The 25456-nt window shown below is 39.7% G+C and overlaps 2 protein-coding genes across 3 annotated transcripts; one reads left to right on the forward strand and one right to left on the reverse strand.

Annotated features, from left to right (window-relative positions):
- Positions 1-3516: 3516 nt before the first annotated feature.
- On the reverse strand, positions 3517-6664 carry LOC125233614 (transcription factor Adf-1-like). Its single transcript, XM_048139675.1, has 4 exons — positions 6543-6664; positions 6186-6332; positions 5773-5914; positions 3517-4589 (listed from the first exon to the last, which is right to left on the reverse strand). Exons 2-4 carry the CDS (start codon positions 6316-6318, stop codon positions 4244-4246), a joined length of 621 nt encoding a protein of 206 aa, XP_047995632.1. The 5' UTR covers positions 6319-6332; positions 6543-6664; the 3' UTR covers positions 3517-4243.
- A 659-nt stretch (positions 6665-7323) lies between these two features.
- Positions 7324-23007, forward strand: LOC125233598 (acylamino-acid-releasing enzyme-like). 2 transcript variants are annotated; one of them, XM_048139656.1, is made up of 14 exons: positions 7324-7449; positions 8472-8683; positions 10216-10385; positions 10916-11064; positions 11853-11990; positions 12718-12847; positions 13809-13942; positions 15598-15775; positions 16384-16502; positions 17812-17959; positions 18600-18731; positions 19387-19684; positions 21353-21562; positions 22815-23007. In XM_048139656.1, the coding sequence occupies exons 1-14, from the start codon at positions 7429-7431 to the stop codon at positions 22912-22914; spliced, it is 2139 nt and encodes a 712-aa protein (XP_047995613.1). In that variant the 5' UTR covers positions 7324-7428; the 3' UTR covers positions 22915-23007. The 2 variants fall into 2 exon arrangements, with proteins under 2 accessions (XP_047995613.1, XP_047995614.1); XM_048139657.1 differs by lacking the exon at positions 19387-19684 and adding an exon at positions 20517-20805.
- The last annotated feature ends 2449 nt before the right edge of the window (positions 23008-25456 follow it).

Below are 25456 nucleotides of genomic sequence, written 5' to 3' on the forward strand. Positions count from 1 at the left end.
ATAAAACGTCCGATAACAGAATGTGCTCGTAATTATTTCCGGACATAAAACTACTATATTACATATGCACAGAGATAACTAAACTGTGCCAAGGCGATATCGACTCTATTCCCCGCAGATAATGGTGTATTTTCATTTATTTTTACTGTAAGTGATGTGATCAGTAGGTACATTACAAGCGCGGATCCAGCTTCGTGCCCAGGGGGGGGGTCACGTGGTATAGGCCCAGGCCCCTAGGGGGAGGGGGGGGGGGTCACGTGGTATATTTGTATGGCCAACCTAGGCTCCAGGGGGGGGGGTCATGACCCCCTGGATCCGCGTATGGTACATTAGGAGGTACAGTCAAAATCATCATCCTCCTTGCGTTATCCCGGCATTTGCCACGGCTCATGGGAGCCTGGGGTCCGCTTTGACAACTAACCCCAAGATTTGGCGTAGGCACTAGTTTTACGAAAGCGACTACCATCTGACCTTCCAACCCGAGGGGTAAACTAGGCCTTATTGGAATTGATCCGGTTTCTTCACAATGTTTTCCTTCACCGAAAAGCGACTGGCAAATATCAAATGACATTACGCACATAAATTCCGAAAACGAAAAACTCATTGGTGCGAGCCGGGGTTTGAACCCGCGACCTCCTGAACGAAAGTCGCACGTACTTACCGCTAGGCTACCAGCGCTTGCTCAAGGAACAGTCAACAATCCATACTAATATTATAAATGGGAAAGTGTGTGTGTCTGTTTGTTTGTCCGTCTTTCAGGGCAAAACGGAGCGACGAATTGACGTGATTTTTTAAGTGGAGACAGTTGAAGGGATGGAGAGTGACATAGGCTACTTTTTGTCTCTTTCTAACGCGAGCGAAGCCGCGGGCAAAAGCTAGTATATACATCAGCTAATGTGCAAAAATATGTATGCACGACATTAATGTATAAATAAAGTCGTGTTTTTAGCACTTCAAACGTATGCATATTTTTATTTCTGCATGTACTAAGGTTAACTGGAACTAGGCGAACTTATCCCTCGGGATACTAACTACTACTTACTTCTGTTCTACTCAATTTACTTTTATTTACCTACTTAATTTAATGATTTAAAAAAAATGTACAATTGCTGTCATACAATGCCTAACACTAAGGTAGTGGTCTGGGATTAAGACTAAGTGCGTTTTCACATTATCCGATCCGATATCGGATGTCGGACCGATATACCATACATTACAGGCGCCATCTTGGATTTTTTCTATTGTAATCCTTCCGGGTTCCGATATCGGATCGGATAATGTGAAAACGCACTAAGACTGCCAGATTTCTGTATACAATACAATACAATACAATACAATACAATACTCTTTATTGCACACCTCACATAGTTTACAAGTAATGCACAAGAAACAAAAACAATGTGTATATTTTTAAAGCTGTAATAAATAAGAAAACACTGGATGTACTCTGACAAAAACTAGTAACTTTGAGTGCCGTCCCTTTCACATCAAAGAAAACAGGACGACGACACTATTTTGATTCTTTTTACTATCTACTGTTTTTTTTGCACTATTTTATTCCTTTAATACCATTAATAGTACCGAAAACTGCACAAAAAATGATAGCGTGATTCAGGATTTTCGTTTCACGGAACAGCGACCTCTATTGGAATATTTAGACCCGAAACAGAAACTGTATGAGAGCGGGCCAGTGAGGTCATTGTCCCAAGAAAAATTTAAATAACACTGCGATATAGAACCTTCGCGACACAACACAACGACATCTAATATTAAGTAACCTAACAAAAATTATGAGCAATATATTGATAGCGCGCGGTTCAGGATTCTCATTTTACGAAACAGCGACATCTAGCGTGGAATGTAGTACCTAAACAAAAACTACATGAGAGGGGTCATTATCCCAAGAAAAATCTTGATAGCGCGATTCAGGATTTTCATTTTACGAAACAGCGACATCTATCAGTACCGAAACAAAACTACATGAGAGAGGGGTCATTATCCCAATAAAAATCTTAATAGCGTGATTCAGAATTTTCACTACACGGCACAGCGACATCTATAGGAATATTTAGTAACTTAATAAAAAATATGAGAAGGGGGTCACTATCCTACGAAAAATCTTGATAACGCGATTCAGGATTCTCATTTTATGAAACAGCGACATCTATAGGAATATTTAGTAACTTAAAAACCATGAGGCTAGGGTCATTATTCCAAAAATAATCTTGATAGCGCGATTCAGGATTCTCATTTTACGAAACAGCGACATCTAGCGTGGAATGTAGTACCTAAACAAAAACTACATGAGAGGGGTCATTATCCCAAGAAAAATCTTGATAGCGCGATTCAGGATTTTCATTTTACGAAACAGCGACATCTATATTAGTACCGAAACTAAACTACATGAGAGAGGGGTCATTATCCCAATAAAAATCTTAATAGCGTGATTCAGAATTTTCACTACACGGCACAGCGACATCTATAGGAATATTTAGTAACTTAATAAAAAATATGAGACGGGGGTCACTATCCCACGAAAAATCTTGATAACGCGATTCAGGATTCTCATTTTATGAAACAGCGACATCTATAGGAATATTTAGTAACTTAAAAACCATGAGGCTAGGGTCATTATTCCAAAAATAATCTTGATAGCGCGATTCATGATTCTCATTTTACGAAACAGCAACATCTAGCGTGGAATGTAGTACCTAAACAAAAACTACATGAGAGGGGTCATTATCCCAAGAAAAATCTTGATAGCGCGATTCAGGATTTTCATTTTACGAAACAGCGACATCTATATCAGTACCGAAACTAAACTACATGAGAGAGGGGTCATTATCCCAATAAAAATCTTAATAGCGTGATTCAGAATTTTCACTACACGGCACAGCGACATCTATAGGAATATTTAGTAACTTAATAAAAAATATGAGACGGGGGTCACTATCCCACGAAAAATCTTGATAACGCGATTTAGGATTCTCATTTTATGAAACAGCGACATCTACAGGAATATTTAGTAACTTAAAAACCATGAGGCTAGGGTCATTATTCCAAAAATAATCTTGATAGCGCGATTCATGATTCTCATTTTACGAAACAGCAACATCTAGCGTGGAATGTAGTACCTAAACAAAAACTACATGAGAGGGGTCATTATCCCAAGAAAAATCTTGATAGCGCGATTCAGGATTTTCATTTTACGAAACAGCGACATCTATCAGTACCGAAACAAAACTACATGAGAGAGGGGTCATTATCCCAAGAAAAATCTTAATAGCGCGATTCAGAATTCTCACTACACTGCATAGCGACATCTATAGGAATATTTAGTAACTTAATAAAAAATATGAGGCTGCGCTGCGGTCATTATCCCGAGAAAATCTTGATAGCGCGATTCAGGAATTCAGGATTCTCATTTTACGAAACAGTGACATCTAACGTGGAATGTAGTAACTATTAAACAAAAACTACATGAGAGTGGTCATTATTACAAAAATAATCTTGCCAGCGCGATTCAGGATTTTCTTTAGATAGAACAACGACATCTAGTGTGACAATTAGTAACTAGACAATTAGTGTATGGCTGAGGGCCTGAGGGGAGGGGTTGACGAGGGATACACATAACACAGTGAACAATATCTAATGAGATTATCTTATTTATTTTAGCTTAGACATTCTAGACTTGTACATAATGTAAGCGTGGTCGTCAAAATCTCAATTTAGGTACAAAAATCTGGTGTATCAAAAGGACTGGAGTCGGCCAAGCTAATTCTGCAGTTTCACAGCACGTGGTCGAAGTATTAAATATGAATAGAAAATACTTCCTCGCTGCACAATGTGTGTACATGTACAGTGTACATGTGCTTCCATATAATTCGCCATAGAGTTAGCTGGACCGCGACTCAATGATATGAGCCTACTGGGGCCGTTCAAAATTACGTAAGCAGATATATTAAACTCCCTTATCAGAAAAAGTAAGCAAAGCTCTTAACTTAACCCCCTCCACGTAAACATTTTCCTGTTTATGTATTGTTTTTTCAAGCATAGACACATGACGTAATCATCATCTACCTCTACCCCCCCATAACATCCACCTCCAATCCCCTATAAGCGCTTACGTAATACTTGAACGGTCCCTAAGGTAAATCACAATTTGGCAGTTCGTTTAATGAGATCACTGAATTCTTAATGATTAAGCTTTTTAAAGTTCATATTTAGTTTAAAACCTTTCTAATTATTCAACGCCATCTATCATGCCTAAACTATTTTCTGTTGTCGTGACATACGGCATTTCCATTTGGCTTCCAAATTCAGCCTCATAAAGGACTTGTAAGATTTTCAAGCGCGCCGCAGCGTTCTGTTTTGAGTTCAACCTTTTTAAAATTGGCGCGCAGCTGAAAAGAAAAAGTTCGTCTGGGTCTGTTCTCTGTGGTTCCTCCTCTGAGGAGTTTAGACGGGCTTTTTTGGGCGCTGGCTGTTCTTCGTCATAATCGAACTTTTCTTGGAAGGAGAGGTCGGGCAGAGACTGTTGGGGTCGACGCTCTTCTTCTGGGTCCGAATCTTCTTCTTTTTTGGATGTACTGGAAATTGTATATATATACAAATTTAATTTGGATATTTAAAATGGATAATAAATTGTACACATATAAAGACATAAATTACCGACACGACAATGCGTATTAACTTCTTAAATCAAGTGTTTTATTCCTTTACGATCGATTCTTTAAATAAAACTCGTACCTACTTTGTAGATTGGCATAAGCCATTGGCGGTACCTATGTAGTTATGTCACAGAGAACCTCCTATAGAGTGGCAGTCTTGTCATATTTGGTTCGCGATACGAGTCACCAGTGTTTGGGGTGCGAGGAGCGGGCGGGGAATGTGTTAAGCGCGCTGTGATTGGCCGTTTCAAGGACGGCGGGCAGTCGCGCCAGATGAAAAGGGACAGAAGTATGACTGTCCCTCTACTGACGCGTAAGTGGCCAATGTAAGTTGACCTATGCCGGCTCTGAATAAATTATAAATATGACTTATTTGTGGAATGTAATGCCGTCTGTTTTTAAATTTGAGCTTCTTGTTACCTTTCCACACCATTTCACACTACAGGTGGACATCTTTAAGGCATCAAAATACCCTTTTCCAATTTTTTTGTGCGAAAAACACGCGCTGCTTTCGGGTCTGTTACTTGGTCGATACTGATCGGGCACGGCGAGCGCCCGCGCTTATATCAGTGCAAATACTAGGAAGGCTGGCCACAGCGAGTCGTCTTGTAATAGATGTCTATAGGGGTTGGTCTGTGAGTTATGTACAGCGTTGATTCCCACAAAATATGTTACACCTATATGGATTTTAATATGTTGTGACTTCACCGGTAAACATATGACGTCGTAAGAATGTGTTGTAAGACTTGTAAGTAGATTGCCCATTGTATTGGCAACATACCTACAATATACCTAGAATATACCTATTAGGTTTTATCGAGTTTTAAACTCGATCACCGGAATGTGCTCTCCTTCTTCATGATAGCACATTTAGAGCTAGTAAGTCCGGCGACCGGTGATCGCCATTACAACGTCAATTGAGGCTATGAACTGCATTTAGGTAAAATGCTGTAGTAATTTTTTGTAAATAGGGATTCAAATGCCAGCAGAAACCACATGGGCTAATATGGTTCCGACGTCTGTAGACTCCTTAAGTTTTACTCAGTAAAAAAATTGTAAAGTGAGTTACGGTAAACGTTGTGTTTGGATAATAAGTACCTACCTGCTATGAGCGTTGTCTAAGTGCGGGATCAGGAACCGCATGGCCTGGTGGTACGGCCATCGGGTACGATTTCCATGGGTCCTCTGCAGTTTGATGAACGAGTCTCGGAGGGATCGCCAGCGCTTCTTACATTCTGCTTCAGCTGCAGATAGAAAAAACAACAGTTAGTCGATGGCTTTAGAGAATGATGCGGTTTATTTGATATTTTTACCATGACCCGCTATACACTCAGCTACTTAGGAAAGTGAACCCCGGTGCATAGAAGTTTTGCTATGCGAAGCGCTTTCCAAACAAACCGTTGTCGGTTGTTGTCCAGTTCTTGATAAAATTAATGCCACCATGCGAGGCATAATCAACCATGCTTGCCGACGAAACTTTATTTTTATATTAGTTCCAAAGTAGGGACCTATTACCTGACACATTGAGTGCTTCTTGAACTTCTTTCCAGGCATCATCCCTTAGTTTTGTTTTATTGAACCCACTGACCGATTTATCGTATAAAATCGGCCGTTTCTCGACCTCCTTGATCAAGTCCAGTTCATTCATCTTTCATGTGCTGGCTGAAAAGAAAAACACCGCCGTCAAGTATTAAAAAAAAAACAAAAGCGCGGGAATACAAAATGGTTAAGACACATTTTAAAACTAAACGTTAATTAATTAAAAATAATAAGATCTACCAACACGTTAATTTTAACAAACGTTGCACAGGTATATCTCATTTTAATTACTATAAATATTTACCTACTTATTTAAAGCTACTTAATACGTACGTCCTAGGTAAGTAAGTCTTCTACTTGACTCGAAAATAGGCACTTCACTAGTATGAACTGTACTAAATAGTGTAAATTATTGTGATTATTGGTAATTTCCACCGGGAAGCGGTAGGGTGTAGTTTGGAGGGCTGGTATCGTGGCAATGGGGCGAGGGGCGACGCGCGGTACGCGCGCGCCGCGCGTATCGAGCGGCGCGGCGCGGCGACGCGTTGCCGTGTTAGTGTAGGTATGCTTCCTGTAGGTGAGTTTCTATATCTATATTATGTTATGTATGTACATATCTTCACTTAAACTTAATTTAACCACCTATGAAATAAACAAGATACCGTGTCGCTAAAAATTGTGAATTACCTATTATAATATAAGTGTACCATGTACAACCATGTATAAGGCAGGCAGCAGGATTAAGCTAAAAGTAAGGACCGTTGGTATCTTATCTTGGCTTCATGAAGCTCGTTTGTGTTCAGTACTTATTCATACAATTATGAAACAAGAATGCGAAATAAGTGATACGACAGAGTAGATAAGTAGGGAGAGATCATAGGTAGGAGATGTTATGATAAATGTATCACGTTATAATCTACAATCAAATTTAAAATGGATCCTATAAACCAGTAGGTTATCATTATTACTAAATTAATGGTTTAAAAAGTTCATTGATTGCACACTGCACGCGGTCAAATCGAAATATCCCGCGTGCAGGCGTTTCGTTCGGAAACAAGCAGTATTTTTATGTGGTGTGGCGTTTGCGTTATATTTGTTGTCATTGTTTTGACAGCCGGCGCACAGCTCGGTGCACAGCTGACTTTCCGTACTTACAAAGCAAGTTTTATCATTGCGACTATCTCATATAGTATTTATTTATACCTTAAGTGGTCGTGTGATGTTGAAAATGTCTTCCCAGGTAAGCAAAAATCTCTTTGTTCTAATTGAATTCATCCAGTATATAAGTAAAACGTAAGCAACCTAGTTTTGTTGGGAAAGTTCTAACTACACGTTGTATATCTAAATAATTCAATGATGCGAATTTTCAGCTTTTTACCAACATATTTCGTAATTGATATTATGTACACCAACAAACCTAGCAATAGATGCCTTTTGTAAACATAACCTAGCAATAGTTTTGAATTTTAATTAAATTCTTACTGTAGGTACTCTTTTTATTAAATCATATTTGTACCTTTCACCGTTAGTAAAATGCATTGTCCTTTCCCCTTGGCAATAGAATATTAAATAAAGACTAGACACTAGGTATATTTCAAATTTATTTAAAAATTTTTAACTCTAATTATCTTCAACTCCTTGTATCATTAAGATAAGATGGAATTGCAAATATTTTGTCACCATTATCACATTATTACATTCCGGTTGTTACATCAAAGAATCATCAGAAAGTACTGATCATCTGTAAGTTCTCATAATTTAACATAGTTACTAGCAATTTCTAATAGTGCCTTCTGTATAGACCAGCCATACACCCTGTTTTTTTGAATTCCGTTAACTTTAAGGGAAGATTCTTTAGTTCAAACACAATCAATTTCTCTAAGAAACTAGCCTCTTAACTCTTATGGTTATCGAATTATTAAAAAAATTAATTTAATTACTGAACATGTGTGTGGCATCCCTTACCACTTCCTAATGATATTTGTTTTGACATGTACCATCAAGCTCTTGACAATGACCTTAATGTTATGATTAAAGTCCTCTCACACTAATTAATCCATTTATTATCTATGGAAACGAAAAAAAAATTTTTTTTTTAATTTAACCAAATTCGATAACACTAATTATCACACTCTTATGCTTACTTTTTATTATCTTTTCAAGATAGGTAAATATACAATATCATAATCAAACATAGTTAAATTCTAGTTTTTAATTCACCCCACCCAATATAATAGCTATCATATTATATTTAATTTTTAGATTGAGACAATAGTAAATGCTTACAAAACATTGTCAAAAATCCCCACCATTGCTGGAGGCAGGTTGAACAATGCAGGCAATAAGATAACCAGCGTGCAGTCCGTGCGGAACATAGACAAGGGCAAGAACAGCAAATATCTGTATAACTATGTGTTGGACGACAACTTGAATGTTCTTTCTAGAACGGATTATGGAGTGGACGTTAGTAATGAGTAAGTATCATGTTTAGTGATATAGTTGGTATGGTAGCTAATATCAGTCATTAAAACTGAAATAATTTTTAAGAAAAAAAAACCGTCGCCTTTCGGGTTCTGGTGAAAGCTACTTGCGAATGTTGGATTATGTAGAAATGTGTATTTTTTAAAACTGCTTTTAATGCTTTAATTATTAGATGGCAACACAAATGACACACGAAATATACGTATAACGTTAAGGTTTGAGGAGTTTCCTTAATTCCTCATGAATCCGATTATAAGAAATATTATAAGAAATCGAAGCTTGACAAACTTTGACTTCAAAACTTATGCTTAACAAACATAACTAAATAAATGTCACTGTTCTGAACTTCAATGCATGCTTTTCTTACAAAAATACCAAAGTCACTATGAGTGTGCCGTTCAGGTTTGAGGAGTTTGGTTCTGGCCATCATCAGCAGTTCCACTGCACCAAATGTCACTGTTCTGGACGAAAGTGCATGCTGTTCTTATAAAAATACCAAAGTCACTATAAGCGTGCCGTTCAGATTTCAGGAGTTTGGTTCTGGCCATCATCAGCAGTTCCACTGCACCAAATGTCACTGTTCTGGACGAAAGTGCATGCTGTTCTTATAAAAATACCAAAGTCACTATAAGCGTGCCGTTCAGATTTGAGGAGTTCGGTTCTGACCATCATCAGAAATTCCACTGCACCAAATGTCACTGTTCTGGACGAAAGTGGATGCTGTTCGTATAAAAATACCAAAGTCACTATAAGCGTGCCGTTCAGATTTGAAGAGTTCCGTTCTGGCCATCATCAGCAGTTCCACTGCACCAAATGTCACTGTTCCGTACCTAAATGCATGCTGTTCCTTTAAAAACACAAAAATCACCATATGTATGCCTTTCAGATTTGAGGAGTTCCCTCGATTTCTCCAGGATCCCATCATCAGAACTGGGTTCTGAGAAAAATGGGACCAATCTGTATGCATATACATTCAATCAAAAAAAAAATTTTCAAAATCGGTCCAGTAACGACGGAGATATCGAGGAACAAACATAAAAAAAAAAAAAAAAAAAAAAAAACATACAGACGACTTGATAACCGTCCTTCTTGAGATATGAGGCGACGGTTAAAAACTTAAACGATTTAGGCTTTTATTTTTATTTTTCTGTGTCAATATTTCTAGTTACTTTAGTTAAGTCAGTCAAGCCATTTAAATAAAAAAATGTAGTTGCAAATATTCATAGTCAAAAAGAAAATTTGAATTTCACACATTTATCTGTTTGACTGCTGCCACTGCTGGTAAAGATATGAATAAAACTATATGAGACGAGAAGTTATTACAAAACAAGTAGAATTGTATAGATTGTCATGTGTTAATGTAATGCTACGAACTCACTTTTGTTTCATTGTGTAAATATTAGAGAGATAAAACTCCTAAGCATTTGTGAACTGAGTACTATTTGTTGAGACGTGGCACTATTATTTGCATTTAATGTAGGTTAAGAATTGTTTTATGAAAATTATGCACAAGTTTATTTGCCAGGCTACTATCAGCCGTCTCACCGAAGGAAACTTTCAAAGCAGTGATCCGTGAAGAAAAAGATAATAAGGACACTAAGAAGCAATACTTGGAGATTTGGAGGCTGAATGCCGGGCTGACCAACTGTATTGATCTCACTGCATTGGATATACATGGAGATGTCTATGCTGATTGTAAGTTTTGTAATAGGTACAAATAATAATAAACGTTTTGGCCAAATTACTCGGGCGCCCTGTCCACTCATGGAAGCAGTCCGTCGAAAATGAGCTACGAGGGCTGGTTTGAGCTGGAGCGAGGCCACGAGGGTCGATGAAAATAGCAAGGCGTGGCGCGAGCTTGTGAAGGCTCTTTGCACCTCTGGGGTGCCTTAGTACAACAACAACATTACACAAATTCTATCACAAGAAATTATGTTTCTTAAAAAAGTTTTATTACTTGAAAAGCCGACTGGGGAACATCTCAGGCGAAAATTAGGCCTTTTTTCATTAGGCGTTTCCTGCAAGCCGCGTTAAGGAGTTTAAGTGCGTTAAGGAGCGGACGTTTTTAAATACATCCCATAAACCACAAACTTTTGATAACGTTTAACAATCATCATGTTATCAATTTTGGTATCACTATCTAAGTGTGACCAAAAACACTGACCAAATTGTGGTTGGAATAGATTGCGATTTGTCTCTATTATTCGTCTTACTATTTTTTTTAGCCGAATTTGGTAGCCTGGATTGGTCGCAGGATGAAACAGCGGTAGTTTACGTTGCTGAAAGAAAGTTGAAGAAATCTGAACCTTATATCAAGAGGAGTAAAGCTGAGGATGCGTCCAAGTCTGGAGGAGGCGACCCCGCGCCGAAAAAGGTACTTCTGCGTTTCTTATTAGTTATTTTAGTCAAATGAATAAGTTTTAGATACCTGCTATATTATCTTAGATTAAACATAAACAAGTAGAAGACTCATACGTTCTAGAGTAGGGCTAGATCTCTTAGATGGCACTGTATATACGAAGATGGGGAACAAACGTCGATTTAGGACTTCAGTTTCAATATTGAAACTGATAGATACACTTTTCCGAGATTTCGTCTCATAAAATTCTTACCGTTTTACTTTCGAGTATTATCGGCACACATAAATGTCACATGAAACGGCGTATTTAAGACAAGTGGCCAATAGTTCACGTTACATAGCGTAATAGTAGGTAATATCTGTCTACTCGCCTTGAGCAGCCAGATTAGAACCCTAAAGCGACTGGCGTCTCAAATTTTTCGCTTGTTCAAACTGGCCGGAGCGAGAAAGGAAAAAATCGTTCTATTACGAGATACTACATACACCTTACTAAACGTTGACTAAAGTTATCAAGCCGATACAGTTCGTTTGTTCCTTTCTATCACATCAATACGTCGGAAAGGCACAAACGAACTTTATCGGCTTGATAACTTTAGTGAATGATTATGAATAAGGGGGACAGTATATAGTAGGTACCAGTGGCGGCTGGTGAACATTTCTCCTAGGCAACACTGAGCAAAAAGAAACCTACTTTTATATTACGTACTTTACTATTAGTAATCAATTTTAGGCAAGCCTGTGGGAATCGGCTTGTATGGATCAGCCGCTGCTGGTAGGTACCAATATTATTTGTTCCGTTATAGGGAGAGGAGTACGTGTACAGACAAGACTGGGGCGAGCAATTGGTCGGCAAGCACCTCTCCGTGGTCGTCGTGTGTAAAATCGAGACGGAAGCCTTCACTGTACTCGAGGGGCTGCCGGAGAGCTGTTGCCCAGGACAGGTAATAAAATGGTTATGTATACACTCCAGGCAGGCAAGTATAGTCGCGCGATAAATGACAAAACATCTGGCACTTACAAATAGTGCGATAGGGACGGCCTGATATTTTATCACTTATCGCGCGACCATACTTGCAGCTGCCAGGTATGATTGTTGGATACGAGCACTGGGTTCGTAGCCGAATGGCACAAACGCTCACGATACGAAACGCTCGTAGATATCTATCTCTATCGCTCTTGCGTATTGGCGCGACAGAGCCAGACTACCTTTCGCGGCGTTTCGTTTTCGTTTCGCGTCGCAGAAATGCCATTCGGCTACGGGGCCTGTTGTTCAATTGTGCAGGTTAACTGATTCGACTTCAAACCTTCAAGAGAAGAGCGTAATACTGTCTTAAAGGCAGGCAACGCACCTACAACCGGCCTTTTTTTCGGATGTCTATGGGCAGGGGTGATCGCTTACCATTAGTGATCCGTCTGCTCGTGTGCCCACTATCTCATAGAATAACTTGTAGGCAATTGATCACTAGTTTATTATCAGACTATGTATAAGCAATAAGCGTAGGGATCTACGTTTTCTCAAAATCTTCAATGCAGAACAATGAGCTGCATATTTAGAGTCACTCACGAGTCGAACGCGACAAAATAACATTATTACCTTTTTAAAAATGTTTACAAAACCCGAGAATTTAGTGTTATAAATAACTACATAATACCCGTGCTATGTTAAAGGTACGCTTCGCGCCAGACGGCAAGAGCGTAGTGGGCGTGGCTTGGGAGACAGAGCCTCGCCGTCTCGGCCTCATCTTCTGCACCAACCGGCCCAGCTTCATTTTCGACTTGACCTTGGACGGCAAACTTAGTAAGTACCTATGAAACATTTCAGTCAAAACATCAAAAGCGTTTGAGCACCTGCTCAATTTATAAATAAATAAGTGAATATATTGGGAGACATCTTATACAGAATTACAGATCAACCCAGCCCCACACTAAGCAAAGCTTGGACTATGGGTGTTAGGTGACGATATACATACTTAAATAGATAAATACACAGATGTCATATGTATACCATAGATCAAGCAAACGTATCTAACTTAGACTGTCAAATGAACACAGTAAAATCCACTGAGTTGTTCGTTTTTAAACGCAGTTTGCAGCTTACGGCCGTAAATTTTTGTAAGTTGAAGACAACAAAAACATTAAAATGCCTTGTTTCTTCTATCTAGATTTAGTTCTGTGGATAAATACATACTTTTAGTTATATACATAGAAAACATCCATGAGTCAGGAACAAATGTCTGTGCTCATCACACAAATAAATGCCCTTACCGGGATTCGAATTCAAGACCGCGAATATAAATTTGATGTTGAGTTGTCTTTGTGACATCGCCTTAGTGCGTTTTCACATTATCCGATCCGATATCGGATGTCGGACCGATATCCCATACATTACATGCGCCATCTTGGATTTTTTCTATTGAAATCCTACCGACATCCGATATCGGATCGGATAATGTGAAAACGGTCTAATTGTAAAAATACTGAACCACACACTGTCTGCTTAGCGTTTAGCTTTAGGCCGTTTTCACATTATCCGATCCGATATCGAATGTAGAAAGGATTTCAAAGGCAAAAATCAAAGATGGGGGCGTAAATATATGAGATATCGGTCCTACATCCGATATCGGATCGGATACCGTGAAAACACACTAACGCAAGTCGCCTGTGAGTGCGGACGGATCCTTTAAAATGGCTATTATCTAGCTGTCAGCCCCCGGGACGAATAGAAAAAGAGTTTCTTATTTGTATTTGTCTCTTTGCAGCAAAACTTTCTGCCGAGGGCAAGGCAGTGCGCTCCCCTCGCTTCAGACCAAACGGCGACTTGATTTGGCTCCAACGCGCTGCCGACGGCCCGCACCATGCTTGCCACGCGCTAGTCATCAACAAGAAAGGCCAGGTAACAAATTTTTTCACTAACGATACTTCACCTAATGGCCTTCAAATATAATGTACCACCTGTATAAGCTATGAAAACAATAAACATACTGATTACTGATTACCTATAGAGTTCTCAAAGGTTAAGATGAAAGCCCTTGGTTTCATCAACTGTAACTTCAGCAAAACTGTATTTTCATTCATATTCATATTCATTTATTCATGCTTTCACATAACTATACAATAATGGGTAGGTACACGTTATATGACACCCTGTTAGGGCATAGCAGGTAAACTTATGATCTAGAACTTAAATTCTAATCTATTCTAATGAAAATACATACTAGTTAACAATAAAAACAATATATACAAAGCTTAATCACAGTAAATTATAAGTTACCTAAATATTTGACATATTATATTATATATACAAATCATTAATTCAAATTTTAAATTTCTTTGTCTAGCAAAAAATCTTGTAAATTATAACAACATTTCCCTATAAGTTGATTTTTTAGTTTATTTAAGAAAGTATTGGTGTTTTTCTCTTCTTTTAATTTATTGCTTAATTTGTTATATATCTTGATAGACATGGAGTGTGAACTGTCACTATGTAATTTCATTGTTGACCCTGAAACAGGAACTAGGTTATTTTTGAACCTAGATTCATAACGGCGGGTCTGGTCTATAATTGACCTATACAATTGTGGGTTTTTTCTTATAAATTTACACACCTCATAAATGTACACTGAAACTAAAGTTAACATATTAAATTGTCTAAAATAAGGAGTACAGCTCTCTGGGATTTTTATGTTCGCTAAAATTCGTACACACTTTTTTTGAAGAATAAAAAGATCCTTGACATCTGTACTGTTACCCCATAGTATGATGCCGTATGTAAGCCAAGAAAGCCAAGAATAGGCATAGGAGTAATAAGCTGTAATCGCAGAGTTGAAGTCAATTGATCTTTTTACTTCTCTTAATGCGTACACGAAAGATGATAATCCAATTTTATTCCATTTATGTCAAAGTGTTGTGATAAGGGTGTTTTTTGATAAGGCCTAAATTGTATGATTTTAGTTTTTGAAATATTTAGTTTTAAATTGTGGTCTTCCATCCATTCTGTTACATTATTTAAAGTATAATTTACGTCTTGATTTATATTTGCGTCATCATTGCATGAGGTTAGGATCGAGATGTTATCGGCAAAAAGTACACAACGTACAAGTACACAAGTACAGTACGTCTTGATTTATATTTGCGTCATCATTGCATGAGGTTAGGATCGAGATGTCATCGGCAAAGTTTTTCCGGAAATGTTCCTATTTCTCATGCTAGTTCAGTCAATGTCAGTACATCTTGTACTGAGACTGACTGAAATAGCTTGACACGAAGGTGGTGAAGTTAATACTACGAGTATTAACTTCACCATCAATCTCAAAGCAAAGTCTCCGTTTCAGATTTTGGGCATAATTCTCCCAGGCAAAACTTCTTCATAGCACCGTATATTATATTGCATTTTATTACAATTGATCCGTAAATTTTTGTAGTAGGATTTTATTTTCGATTAAAATATTCCTGAAGATCTAAGAAATCGTGAAGCAATGATGGTTTGGTTGGGTTGTTCTACTATAAGTTTTATAAGTAAAAAAGTAAATGAAATAATATTTGTTTCAGAGCGAAGTATCACCGATAATAGACATAGTCCAAACGGAAATCGCCACGTCTCAAAACAAGCCATTCTACGGACTGTACAACCAGAGCCTGCCTAAGAACTGCTTCACCAAAGATGGCGCTAGCATCGTGTTCAGCACGCCCAGCGTGTGCGATGTGAAGACATACACTGTTGATATCGGTAAGTCGATACAATTTCGATTCTTTAACACTTTCACTACCAGGCATAAAATGGCGCACTACGTCAAAAACTGGTCGTAATTTATAACCGCCCTTTTGTATGGCGAGAACCCGCCCATCTGAGTAAAGGTCAGTGCCCACCGGGCGGATTCCTGGTTGCGAAAGTGTTAAAAAAAATAATACAAATGTGAGTGTGTTTAGTAAAATGTCCCACTTTGTCGATTGCTATAAAGACGCTTTGTCACTTTATTCATAGACTAAAGATACAAGCGAATCTTTATGATAAGCAACAAAGTGGGACGGTTTACTAAACACACTCACAAATACTGAGGAAAATATTTTATAAACTCTGCACGCCGAGCACATGATTGTCGCGATAGTCGACAGGTGAGAAAATGCTGCGACATAGTTCTCTCTCGAATAGGCAACACAATATTCCCGCGACGCCCTGCTCTCTCGTGGAAAAATTCCTAAGCGAGAAAATCTCATCGCTCGACAGTGTCACTCAAAGTTTCATTTGTTCCATTCGTGTCAGCTTTCGTGAAATGACCTGTGCAAAATATGGATATTAAAATGGAATTGGTAATAGTCTTCTGATATTTTTTTCAGAAAGCGGCAAGATAGCTGAGATAGCTAGCCCCAACTCCCGATCCGGTTCGCTGGCTGTACTGGATGTGAAGAATGACGTCATCCTAGCTTATTTCTCCGATATGCAGACACCGGCACAGGTTAATCACTTGATCAACTTCATCATAAATCTCACTGCCTTTTGGCTGTACCATATTAGTTAAGCTAAATATTTGCAACCTAAAGTATTTACTGAATAATCAACATTCCTATATTTACTAATGAAAAACATTTCATACCTGGCTATTGGTGTTGTCAATCATTATTTGAAATGTATCTAATGTCTATAAAAGTTTAAGAAATGTGTATATCATTCCGACGTCATGGTGGTAAGAAAGTGCTTTATAACTTTAATTTTAGGTTGCAAATAGGGTAAATAGGTTGCGCGTAGTGACCCTGACTGCTACGCCGCGGTCCCGGGTTCAAATCCCGGTAAGGACATTTATTAGTGTGATGAGCACAGATATTTGTTCCTGAGTCATGGATGTTTTCCATGTATATAAGTATTTGTATATTATATATATATATATATATATATATATATCGTTGTCTGAGTACCTGCAACACAAGCCATCTTGAGCTTACCGTGGGGCTCAGTCAATCTGTGTAAGAATGTCCTATATTTTTTTTTCCTAGCCTATAATTGTGTCCCACTGCTGGGCAAAGGCCTCCCCTTTCTTCCGCCACTCATCCCGATTTGCCGCCTGCTCCGGCCAGTCGCCGCAAAATGCGTCGAGGTCATCCCGCCATCTTTTCTTTGGCCTACCTCTGTCCCGGCTAATCTGTGGTGTCCAGTCGGTAGCCAATTTGGCCCACCGATCTGGATGCATTCGGCAGACATGTCCTGCCCAATCCCACTTGAGCCTTGCAGACTTAACACCCACATCTACAATACCAGTTTTAGAGCGCAGTTCGGTGTTCCTAACCCGATCGGTTCTGCGGACTCCGAGTATGCTGCGCTCCATTGCTCGCTGGCAAATCTTGAGTCGGGACTTTTGGGCTTCCGTCAATGACCAAGTTTGGGCGCCGTATGTTAGGATAGGCAGGATACACATGTCGACGAGTTTGCGCTTTAGTGTCAGTGGAAGGTTGCCCTTCATTAGCGTCTTCATGGACCAGAAGCTCTTCCAGGCGTTCTCGATGCGTCGATCGATTTCTTTGCACTGCCTGTTTTCGAAGGATGCTATCTGGCCCAAATAGATGTATTCGTCGACATATTGGATATCCTGTCCATCAACCGTGACCGTATCTTTCCCCCTGTTGATCATCAACTTGGTTTTGGCCATGTTCATTGTGAGTCCGACTTCAAGACTTGCCGTGCTAAGGTCTTGTAGCATTTGTTGTAGATGGTTATATTGTAGGTCCTATAATAGTTATATTATTTTTATTTATTTATTTTAAAATTTTCAGTTATACGTGAGCAAGTTGCCAAGCGCAGGGAAGGAAGGAGAGATAAAATGGAATGCCGTAAGCGAAGCAGTGAAGGTTCCAGAATCGCTGGCTAACTCCACCATTCACTATTTGACCCATAAGCATGAGAACACGGATGACGCCGTCAGTAAGTAGAACCTTACCCTATTCTGACGCCGTAAGCGTATTTAGAACCTCCCTTTCCCTTCCTTGTTGTTTTCCTGTGCTCCCTTTTTCGGAGGTTATCCATCAGATTCAATAATTTACTAAAGTTTCCCAGAATACACATAAGTATTGGCTTTTTCTCTTCGATGAAAGGTGTATTTTCATAGGGTTTCTAGCAAAGAGGATCGAGTATTATAGAGAGTTACTGTCAAAGTAAAATGTGTAATGTGCATAGACTGCCATCTCTCGACACAGGCTTAAAACGTTTGAAACTCAGTTTTGACATTTTGGCCCATATTGTTGGCTTGATATGTGTTAAAATGTCAAATATTAATATTAGCGCCATCTAGCCGAGCGTACCCCAAAGGTATAACGCCATCTAGGCCACCGTACCTTTTTCTCTATGGCTTTGAGGTACGTTTTTTTTAGACTTTATCCGTCTATACGGAGTTACATATGTCTTTGGTTTCTAGTATGGTTTTCATAGAACTTTACACTCCCGGAAACTAAGAAAAATAGTTTGAGATATCATCTTCGCGCTTCTAGCTTGTGCTTAGAGTTGTGTCGAGTTGGACATTCTTATTAGTTTAGAACTGAATTTGATCGATTCTACCTACTTACAGAGACGTTTTCCTCGCTGTACCTGGCTCCGAAGTCCTCCGACAAACTGCCGTTGATCGTGTGGCCGCACGGCGGGCCGCACTCTGGCTTTGTTAACGCCTACTCGTTGGAGGCGGCCCTTTTCAACATGCTGGGTATGTTGCTAGCTTGTTGTACAGTCATCGGCATAAATAAGTGATGATATCTGTACCTTGTCACATTAACATCTTGTTTGAAATGTCATACGAAATTGTCAAACGATTAAAAGCGACAAGGTACAGAAATCATCACTTATTTATGCCGGTGACTGTACTATGCGGAGATAAGAAGTGCCCACGTCGAATACTAGTTCAGGGTCGAGTACTAGTACTTTCACCTTATCTTATAATTATTATTTTTTTATATATATTTTGTAAAAATTTTAATTGATATTTACATATGTATAGCTTGTCTACGTCCGTCCTCTTTTAATACATAGTTATGACACTTATGACTAAGTTGTCCTTTACTGATGAGACTTTCGTTTTCTTTAGTATAATATGATTTATATTTTGTTCTATTTTCTATTGGTTCTGTTTTAGAGTTTCTGTTTTAGATTCCTATTGTACTGCTTATTCAAATAGGGTATATGCAAGCTTTTAATTTTTCTTTTCCTGTTTAAATATTCATTTTATGTATTTGATACGTAGGTTTTTATAATAAATTATTTTTAACTGTTGTGTGAATAAAAGCATCATTAAAATTTTCGTACACCCATGAAACCTACAATTTGTCCTTTATGGTTATTTCAATGCATATACCCTGTTCCAGGGTTCGCGGTGCTGCAGATAAACTACCGCGGCTCCACGGGCGCCGGCGAGCAAAGTGTCACCTTCCTGCCCAAACGCGTAGGGACAGCAGACGTGGCCGACTGCAAGCTGGCCACTGATGAAGTCCTTACAAAGTTCAATATCGATGCTAAGAAGATTTGCTTAGCTGGCGGTTCGCATGGAGGGTTCCTCGTAGCTCATCTGAGTGGACAATATCCGGAGACGTATTATGCTGTAGTCAGTAGAAATCCGGTCATAGATGTCGCTAGCATGTTCAGCCTTAGTGACATACCTGACTGGTGAGTACCTGAATTTTTCACTTCAACGTCGCTGCCAACTGAGTGGTCGATTGTAAGCTAGTCACGGACGACTCTCTTACAAAGTTCAATTTGAATGCTAAGTGAATATACTGGCAGCTCTCATGGAGACTTTTTGGTTACGCATTTGACTGGGCAGTATCCGGAGACTTAGTGCGCAAGGTCTGAGCTCGGTTATAGATGTCGCCAGCACGTTAAACTCCAGTGAGTTCATAGAATTAACCTTACAACATAATTGCAGTTAACATTGAGTCGCTAAGTTGTATCTGGGTTAAAGCGATAATAAATGTATTGTCTTAAATTGCGTTAAAATAATGTGTCTGAATAGTAAGTAACAAAGAAATGTTCGTTAGAACATGGCAAGTGACGGTTCGGTTCGTGCGTTTTGTAGCAACTAGCTGATTTTACTGTAACTTATATTTCGGTCGGTTCGCTAGAGCGTCTTCTACTTTTTTATTCTTTATTGTTATATTGATCGTACGATGTTGTCTTCGTCTTGTGTGGCAGCGCCTTCAGGTTCGCATCTGTATATTGATCCTTCAGGCTTGTTTAAAGTAATGGCATCCTTCACACGACATACAATTTTTCGAGCAGTCTTATCAGAAAAGGACAACTTCAATGACATATTTTTTTGATATCATCATTACTACATTACTACTATATTATTAAACTAAAACGGGACTTAATCGCGTAAAACTTACGTTTTATATTTAACCCGACGTTTCGGACAGGTCCCATTTTTAATTTAATAATATGAGTGAAGATCGTGTTAGTTTAAATCAATATAAGTGACTACTATATCCATATTCCATAGGTTTTGCGTCACTCCGCATAAACTACCGAGGCTCGACCGGTCACGGTGACGCCAGCGTCCGCTGTTTACTCTCCAACGCCGGTCGAATCGACGTCGACGACTGCTATCTCGCTCTCTCCGATGTGTTAGAAAGGAACATCGATAGCGTTTCTCTTCTCGGAGGGAGCTATGGAGGTTTCCTGGTGGCTCATTTGGCTGGGAAATGGCCGGAGAGGTTTAGGAGTGTGGTGATGAGGAACCCGTTGATAGATATGGCTACGAAGGGGCATTATGCTGATAATTCTGATGGGTGAGTTTTATATGTGAAGCAAATTGGATTTATTATAGACGAAATTATACAACACGTAAGTATGTATAGCGAGCGGCAAAAGTGCATTTATTAATAAAGTTGCCATGCAACTTTGTGGTGGGGTGTATAGTCTGACCAAGAGTAGAAATTAAAAAGTGGCAACATCGTATTGTCGTCTCGTTTTCTCACACGTATTGATTTAAAGGGATGCCACTACAATGTTGCCATTTTTTAATTTCTACGGTTTTTGGTCATTACTCTTATTGGCGCAGTCGGTAGGATCCAGTGTTTTTTTTATTACGGATAGTTAGTTTTTTATTAGGACAAGGACGAATAATTCGAAAGTCAATTCTACATCGTGATATTAGAATTTTAATAAAAATTAATTAAAACATTTTTAATCTTTGAAATGAGGTCAATATACCACTCGCATGAAGTTAGGTAACGTGTCATAAATTCGTCTTAGCAGTTGCCCTACAAGAACAGCGTGTGTTACATTTTGATAGGAAAACCTTATTTTTTATAATCCACCTCTTTTTTACCTCAGGTGTGCAGTAGAAGCCGGTTTCCCCTTCACCGAGAAAGGCCAGCCTTCCGAAGAGGAACTGATAACCATGAGGCGTTGTTCGCCACTGGTCCATGTACATAAAGTGAAGGCTCCGACTGCTTTCATGTTAGGAAAGGGGGATAAGAGAGTCCCACACTATCAGGGACTTGACATGGCGAGGAGACTGAAGGCCAATGGCGTTGAGACTAGGTAATCAATATTTTTTAAAGCTATAGAACGCGTCTTAGGGCCGATTTAGACGGTACGAGAACTCGCATACGAGTTTTATTACATTGCTGTATTTGATGGCTGTGCAAAATTGTATAACCTCAACAGCCCGCAATGTAACTAAAATCGCATGCGAGTTCGCACGCCGCCTAAATCAGGCCTTACTTATTCAATGCGAGAAAGGCCAGCCGGTTGATATCTCGGAACTTGTACAGTCATTTGCAATATATGTACTATTTGTACGCCATAAAAATATGTGACACGCTCTCGTCGCTCAACAAATAAGATCGTGTCAGATATTGTTGCGGCCTTAGGTGCATAGGGGTAATTTCGAAGCACATAAATGCTCGGGTAATTTCGAAAGGGGAATCTTGATATGATGGAAATATGATTTTTATGTGACTTTCGAAATTAAACGACCTTCGAAATTATCCCAATGCACCCATATGTGTGTCGTCTTTCAGTACCTGTTAGAGATGTACAGTAAACGGCGATAAATAATGCACATCGGTTTTTCGTCTTTGTTTCTTTCTTGTTTATGTGACGTTGATTGTCTCTTTCCAAAGACCGATTTGCATTCTTTGTCGCTGCTTACTGTAACCATGTCCAAATTTAACACCTTTCGACCGGTTTAAGCCATTATCGGTTATCATTATTTAATTCTTATAATTAATCTCAGTATTTACTTTCATTCTTAGGCTAGGTATTTTACAATATGTACTTATATAAAAATAAAATGTAAAAACATTTACAAAACAATATAAAAACATAAACATATTATAACGTGTGGTGACGGGTTAAGAATTTCACCACCCCTTTCTTCCCGTGGGTGTCGTAGAAGGCGACTGTGGGATATGGGTTAAATTGTGGCGTAGGCGAGAGGCTGGCAACCTGTTACTGCAATGTCACAGTTTCGTTTTCTTTCAACCCCTTATTTGCCAAGAGTGGCACTGAAGCTTTAGTAGGTTCATGTGCTCTGCCTACCCCTTTATGGGATACAGGCGTGATTGTATGTATGTATGTACATATTATAAAAAACCTAACCTAGGGTGCCGCCAGCAGCGGGGCATGGTCCAAGCTGCTGGTGGTTAGGGCTGCAGAGAGAGGAACCGTCGAACTATCCGCGCCGTGTCCAAGATCACCGCCTTCTGCATCTCGCCCTTGATCCAGTCACCTAGCGAGAGTCTCTTAAGATGTTGGTAATTAATTCTTATATATTGTTACTTGCCCTCAGAGTGTACATGTACGACGACAACCACTCTCTGTCGTCGCTGCCGCACGAGATGGACCAACTCATCAACAGCGCCAGCTGGCTACTGGAGCATTTACCCTAGACTGAACCGCGGAAATGGCCCGACGAACACCACTGATACTTTGGAAATTGTCAAACTGCCCAAAATGTAAAAAAATATATTTAATGTATTAAATTATATCTTTGTAATGTAATTATGTCTTAGGTTGATCAAGTGCAATACAGCTAGTTTGATACCATTATAAATAAATAAATAATAAATAAATATTATAGGACATTCTTACACAGATTGACTGAGTCCCACGGTAAGCTCAAGAAGGCTTGTGTTGCAGGTACTCAGACAACGATATATATAATATATAAATACTTATATACATAGAAAACATCCATGACTCAGGAACAAATATCTGTGCTCATCACACAAATAAATGCCCTTACCGGGATTCGAACCCGGGACCGCGGCGTAGCAGGCAGGGTCACTACCGACTGCGCCAGACCGGTCGTCTATCGTCTGTCATTGAGCTACGCAACGACATCTAAACACAACTCTATAAAATTCATCACAGATGTTCACAAAACACGAGAAATAGATATTCGCGCGTTCATTGTAAAACTCGAGACGAAATTGTTTCAATGTTAATTTGTTTTTTTTTTTAATTTTGATAAACGTGGTTCCATGTTTAAGTGCCAGACTGTTTGCCATATATAGTGTAATTTTGTAACGATATTATTTCTAGAGTTAAGTATAAAGTTCGCATTTCATACATTTAATTACAGCATTTTTATATCACTATGTTTATTTCTACTTATCGCATTTAAGATACTATTCCCAGTTTTCATAAATAAGTTTTTTCATCACACTCGCTCGTAAACGGTGTTATTACATGCCTGCATACTGATACGTAATGAGCTATTTTGCCGCCCTAGGGCGGTAAAGTGAATACCTGGGTGGGACCCTCCACGACCTGTCAAAAATTACAAGATGGCGGACGAATGTTCGAAATGTCAGCGTAGGTATTTCAATACATTTAGTTTTTTAAAATTTGGTGATTACTTCGAGAGTGTGATGAAGAACATTGTGTAGTATATCACGGGCGGCTAAATTATTTTTCATCACATTTGCTGTTTAAAGGTCTCATTGCGTCTACGTGTACTGAAGAATAATGTACTATTTTATTCCCAAGGGAGTAATGGATTCTTAAAATTAAAGTTTATGTACGTAAACATGTATAATTCACATAAGGTAATTATTTATATAATTAGAAAATTACAATAGCTAATAACTAAACACTAATAACAATAAAAACTTAAAACTATCCAAATAAACTATTCCCTGTCGTTCCCGGTGCAAAAGTGCCCATGACGCTCGCAGCATTTCCGCGTTGAATTACAATGGACAGCTTTTGCACGAGGAACGACTCGGAGCGGGGACTTTCTCCTTTTTGCCTGAGTCGGCGGCCCAATTCGCGTACAAAGCCCTTCGCGTCTGTTCCCCAGCTCCCCGCCGTCTCTACCGCGAATGGGACAAATATGTAGCTCGGGCCAATGGGAAGATATTTCAGGCGTTTCAAGCCCGCTTGCGATTGAGCCGCTGCTCCGGCCGCGTGCGAGGTGCGGGCGATGTGGGAGGCAGCGAAGGTACTGACACACGTAGCGTCCCATACCAAACACCGCCCCCGTTCCCATGGTACTAAAGTCAGGCCATCAGGACGTTTACCATCAGTGCGGCTAAGTCCTGGTGGCTCAAGTACCGAAGGGACACCAGCCGACCTTAGGGCTCTCTGGATGGTTTCATTGAGGGCAAAATGTCGCGGATGTCTTCCTGCGCAGCGACGGCAACTCAGAGCGTGGTGGCCGTCAGCTCCCACCATAGAGCCGCAGATGCATGTGTGTGGTTGGCAAACATCGCAGCCCAGGCGGAGAGCGACGGCCACACGCAGCGAGTCACCGTCGAGCAGTGTACCCAGTTGAGGAGATGGCAACGCATGCAGCCATGCTCCTGACTCGGGCTGAGACACTGCCAAAAGCCGCGCACGGTCAACGCCGGCGGCACTCGTGATGAGATTGTCAATTACAGCTTTAGAGCGGGTGTCATCCCAAGGACGCTGAACGTTAGGGTTCTCCGGCACCGTCGCTCCAGTGTTAATACACAACCAAGCCTTAATAGCGTCCGCCACATGTGGTATGCACACCCTGTCGCCATTTTTAGGTATAATGTTAGCAACAAGGTCGGCAACCCCATGGGCAGACGCTAAAAAGGCCGGCAGGCTCACATCCTTAATGCGTCGTATGCCGAGACCCCCATAGCGAACCGGGAGGGATGCTTGTGTCCACTGGTTTTCATTCATGGAAATGTTGACGATGGACTCTATAGTTGACTTTATCGCGACGTCGAAGCAATCGATGTCGCTAGGGTACATCCATACAGGGGCCGTACGCAGAAGGTAATTCACTTTTGGTACTGCAAAACATTTTTGCAAGAGAGCCAATGCTACGTGAGGATTGATGCCTCTGAGGCGTTCGCCAGCAAGAAGAAGCATCTCCCTACGTATCCGCAGAGCCTCAGGAACTGCAGATGAAAATATAGGAGCACCGAGTAAGTTTAAAGAGTTAGAGCTCAGTTC

The sequence above is a fragment of the Leguminivora glycinivorella genome, chromosome 14, assembly GCF_023078275.1.
Source record: "Leguminivora glycinivorella isolate SPB_JAAS2020 chromosome 14, LegGlyc_1.1, whole genome shotgun sequence".
NCBI lineage: Eukaryota > Metazoa > Arthropoda > Insecta > Lepidoptera > Tortricidae > Leguminivora > Leguminivora glycinivorella.

Coding starts and splice junctions, on each gene's coding strand:
- LOC125233598 (XM_048139656.1), top strand. CDS start 7,429: ATGTTGAAAATGTCTTCCCAG. Junction 10,386..10,915: donor TGGAGATGTCTATGCTGATT/GTAAGTTTTGTA, acceptor TATTTTTTTTAG/CCGAATTTGGTAGCCTGGAT. Junction 15,776..16,383: donor GACATACACTGTTGATATCG/GTAAGTCGATAC, acceptor TATTTTTTTCAG/AAAGCGGCAAGATAGCTGAG.
- LOC125233614 (XM_048139675.1), bottom strand. CDS start 6,318: ATGAATGAACTGGACTTGATCAAGGAGGTCGAGAAACGGCCGATTTTA. Junction 5,915..6,185: donor AGAAGCACTCAATGTGTCAG/GTAATAGGTCCC, acceptor TTCTATCTGCAG/CTGAAGCAGAATGTAAGAAG. Junction 4,590..5,772: donor TTAGACAACGCTCATAGCAG/GTAGGTACTTAT, acceptor TACAATTTCCAG/TACATCCAAAAAAGAAGAAG.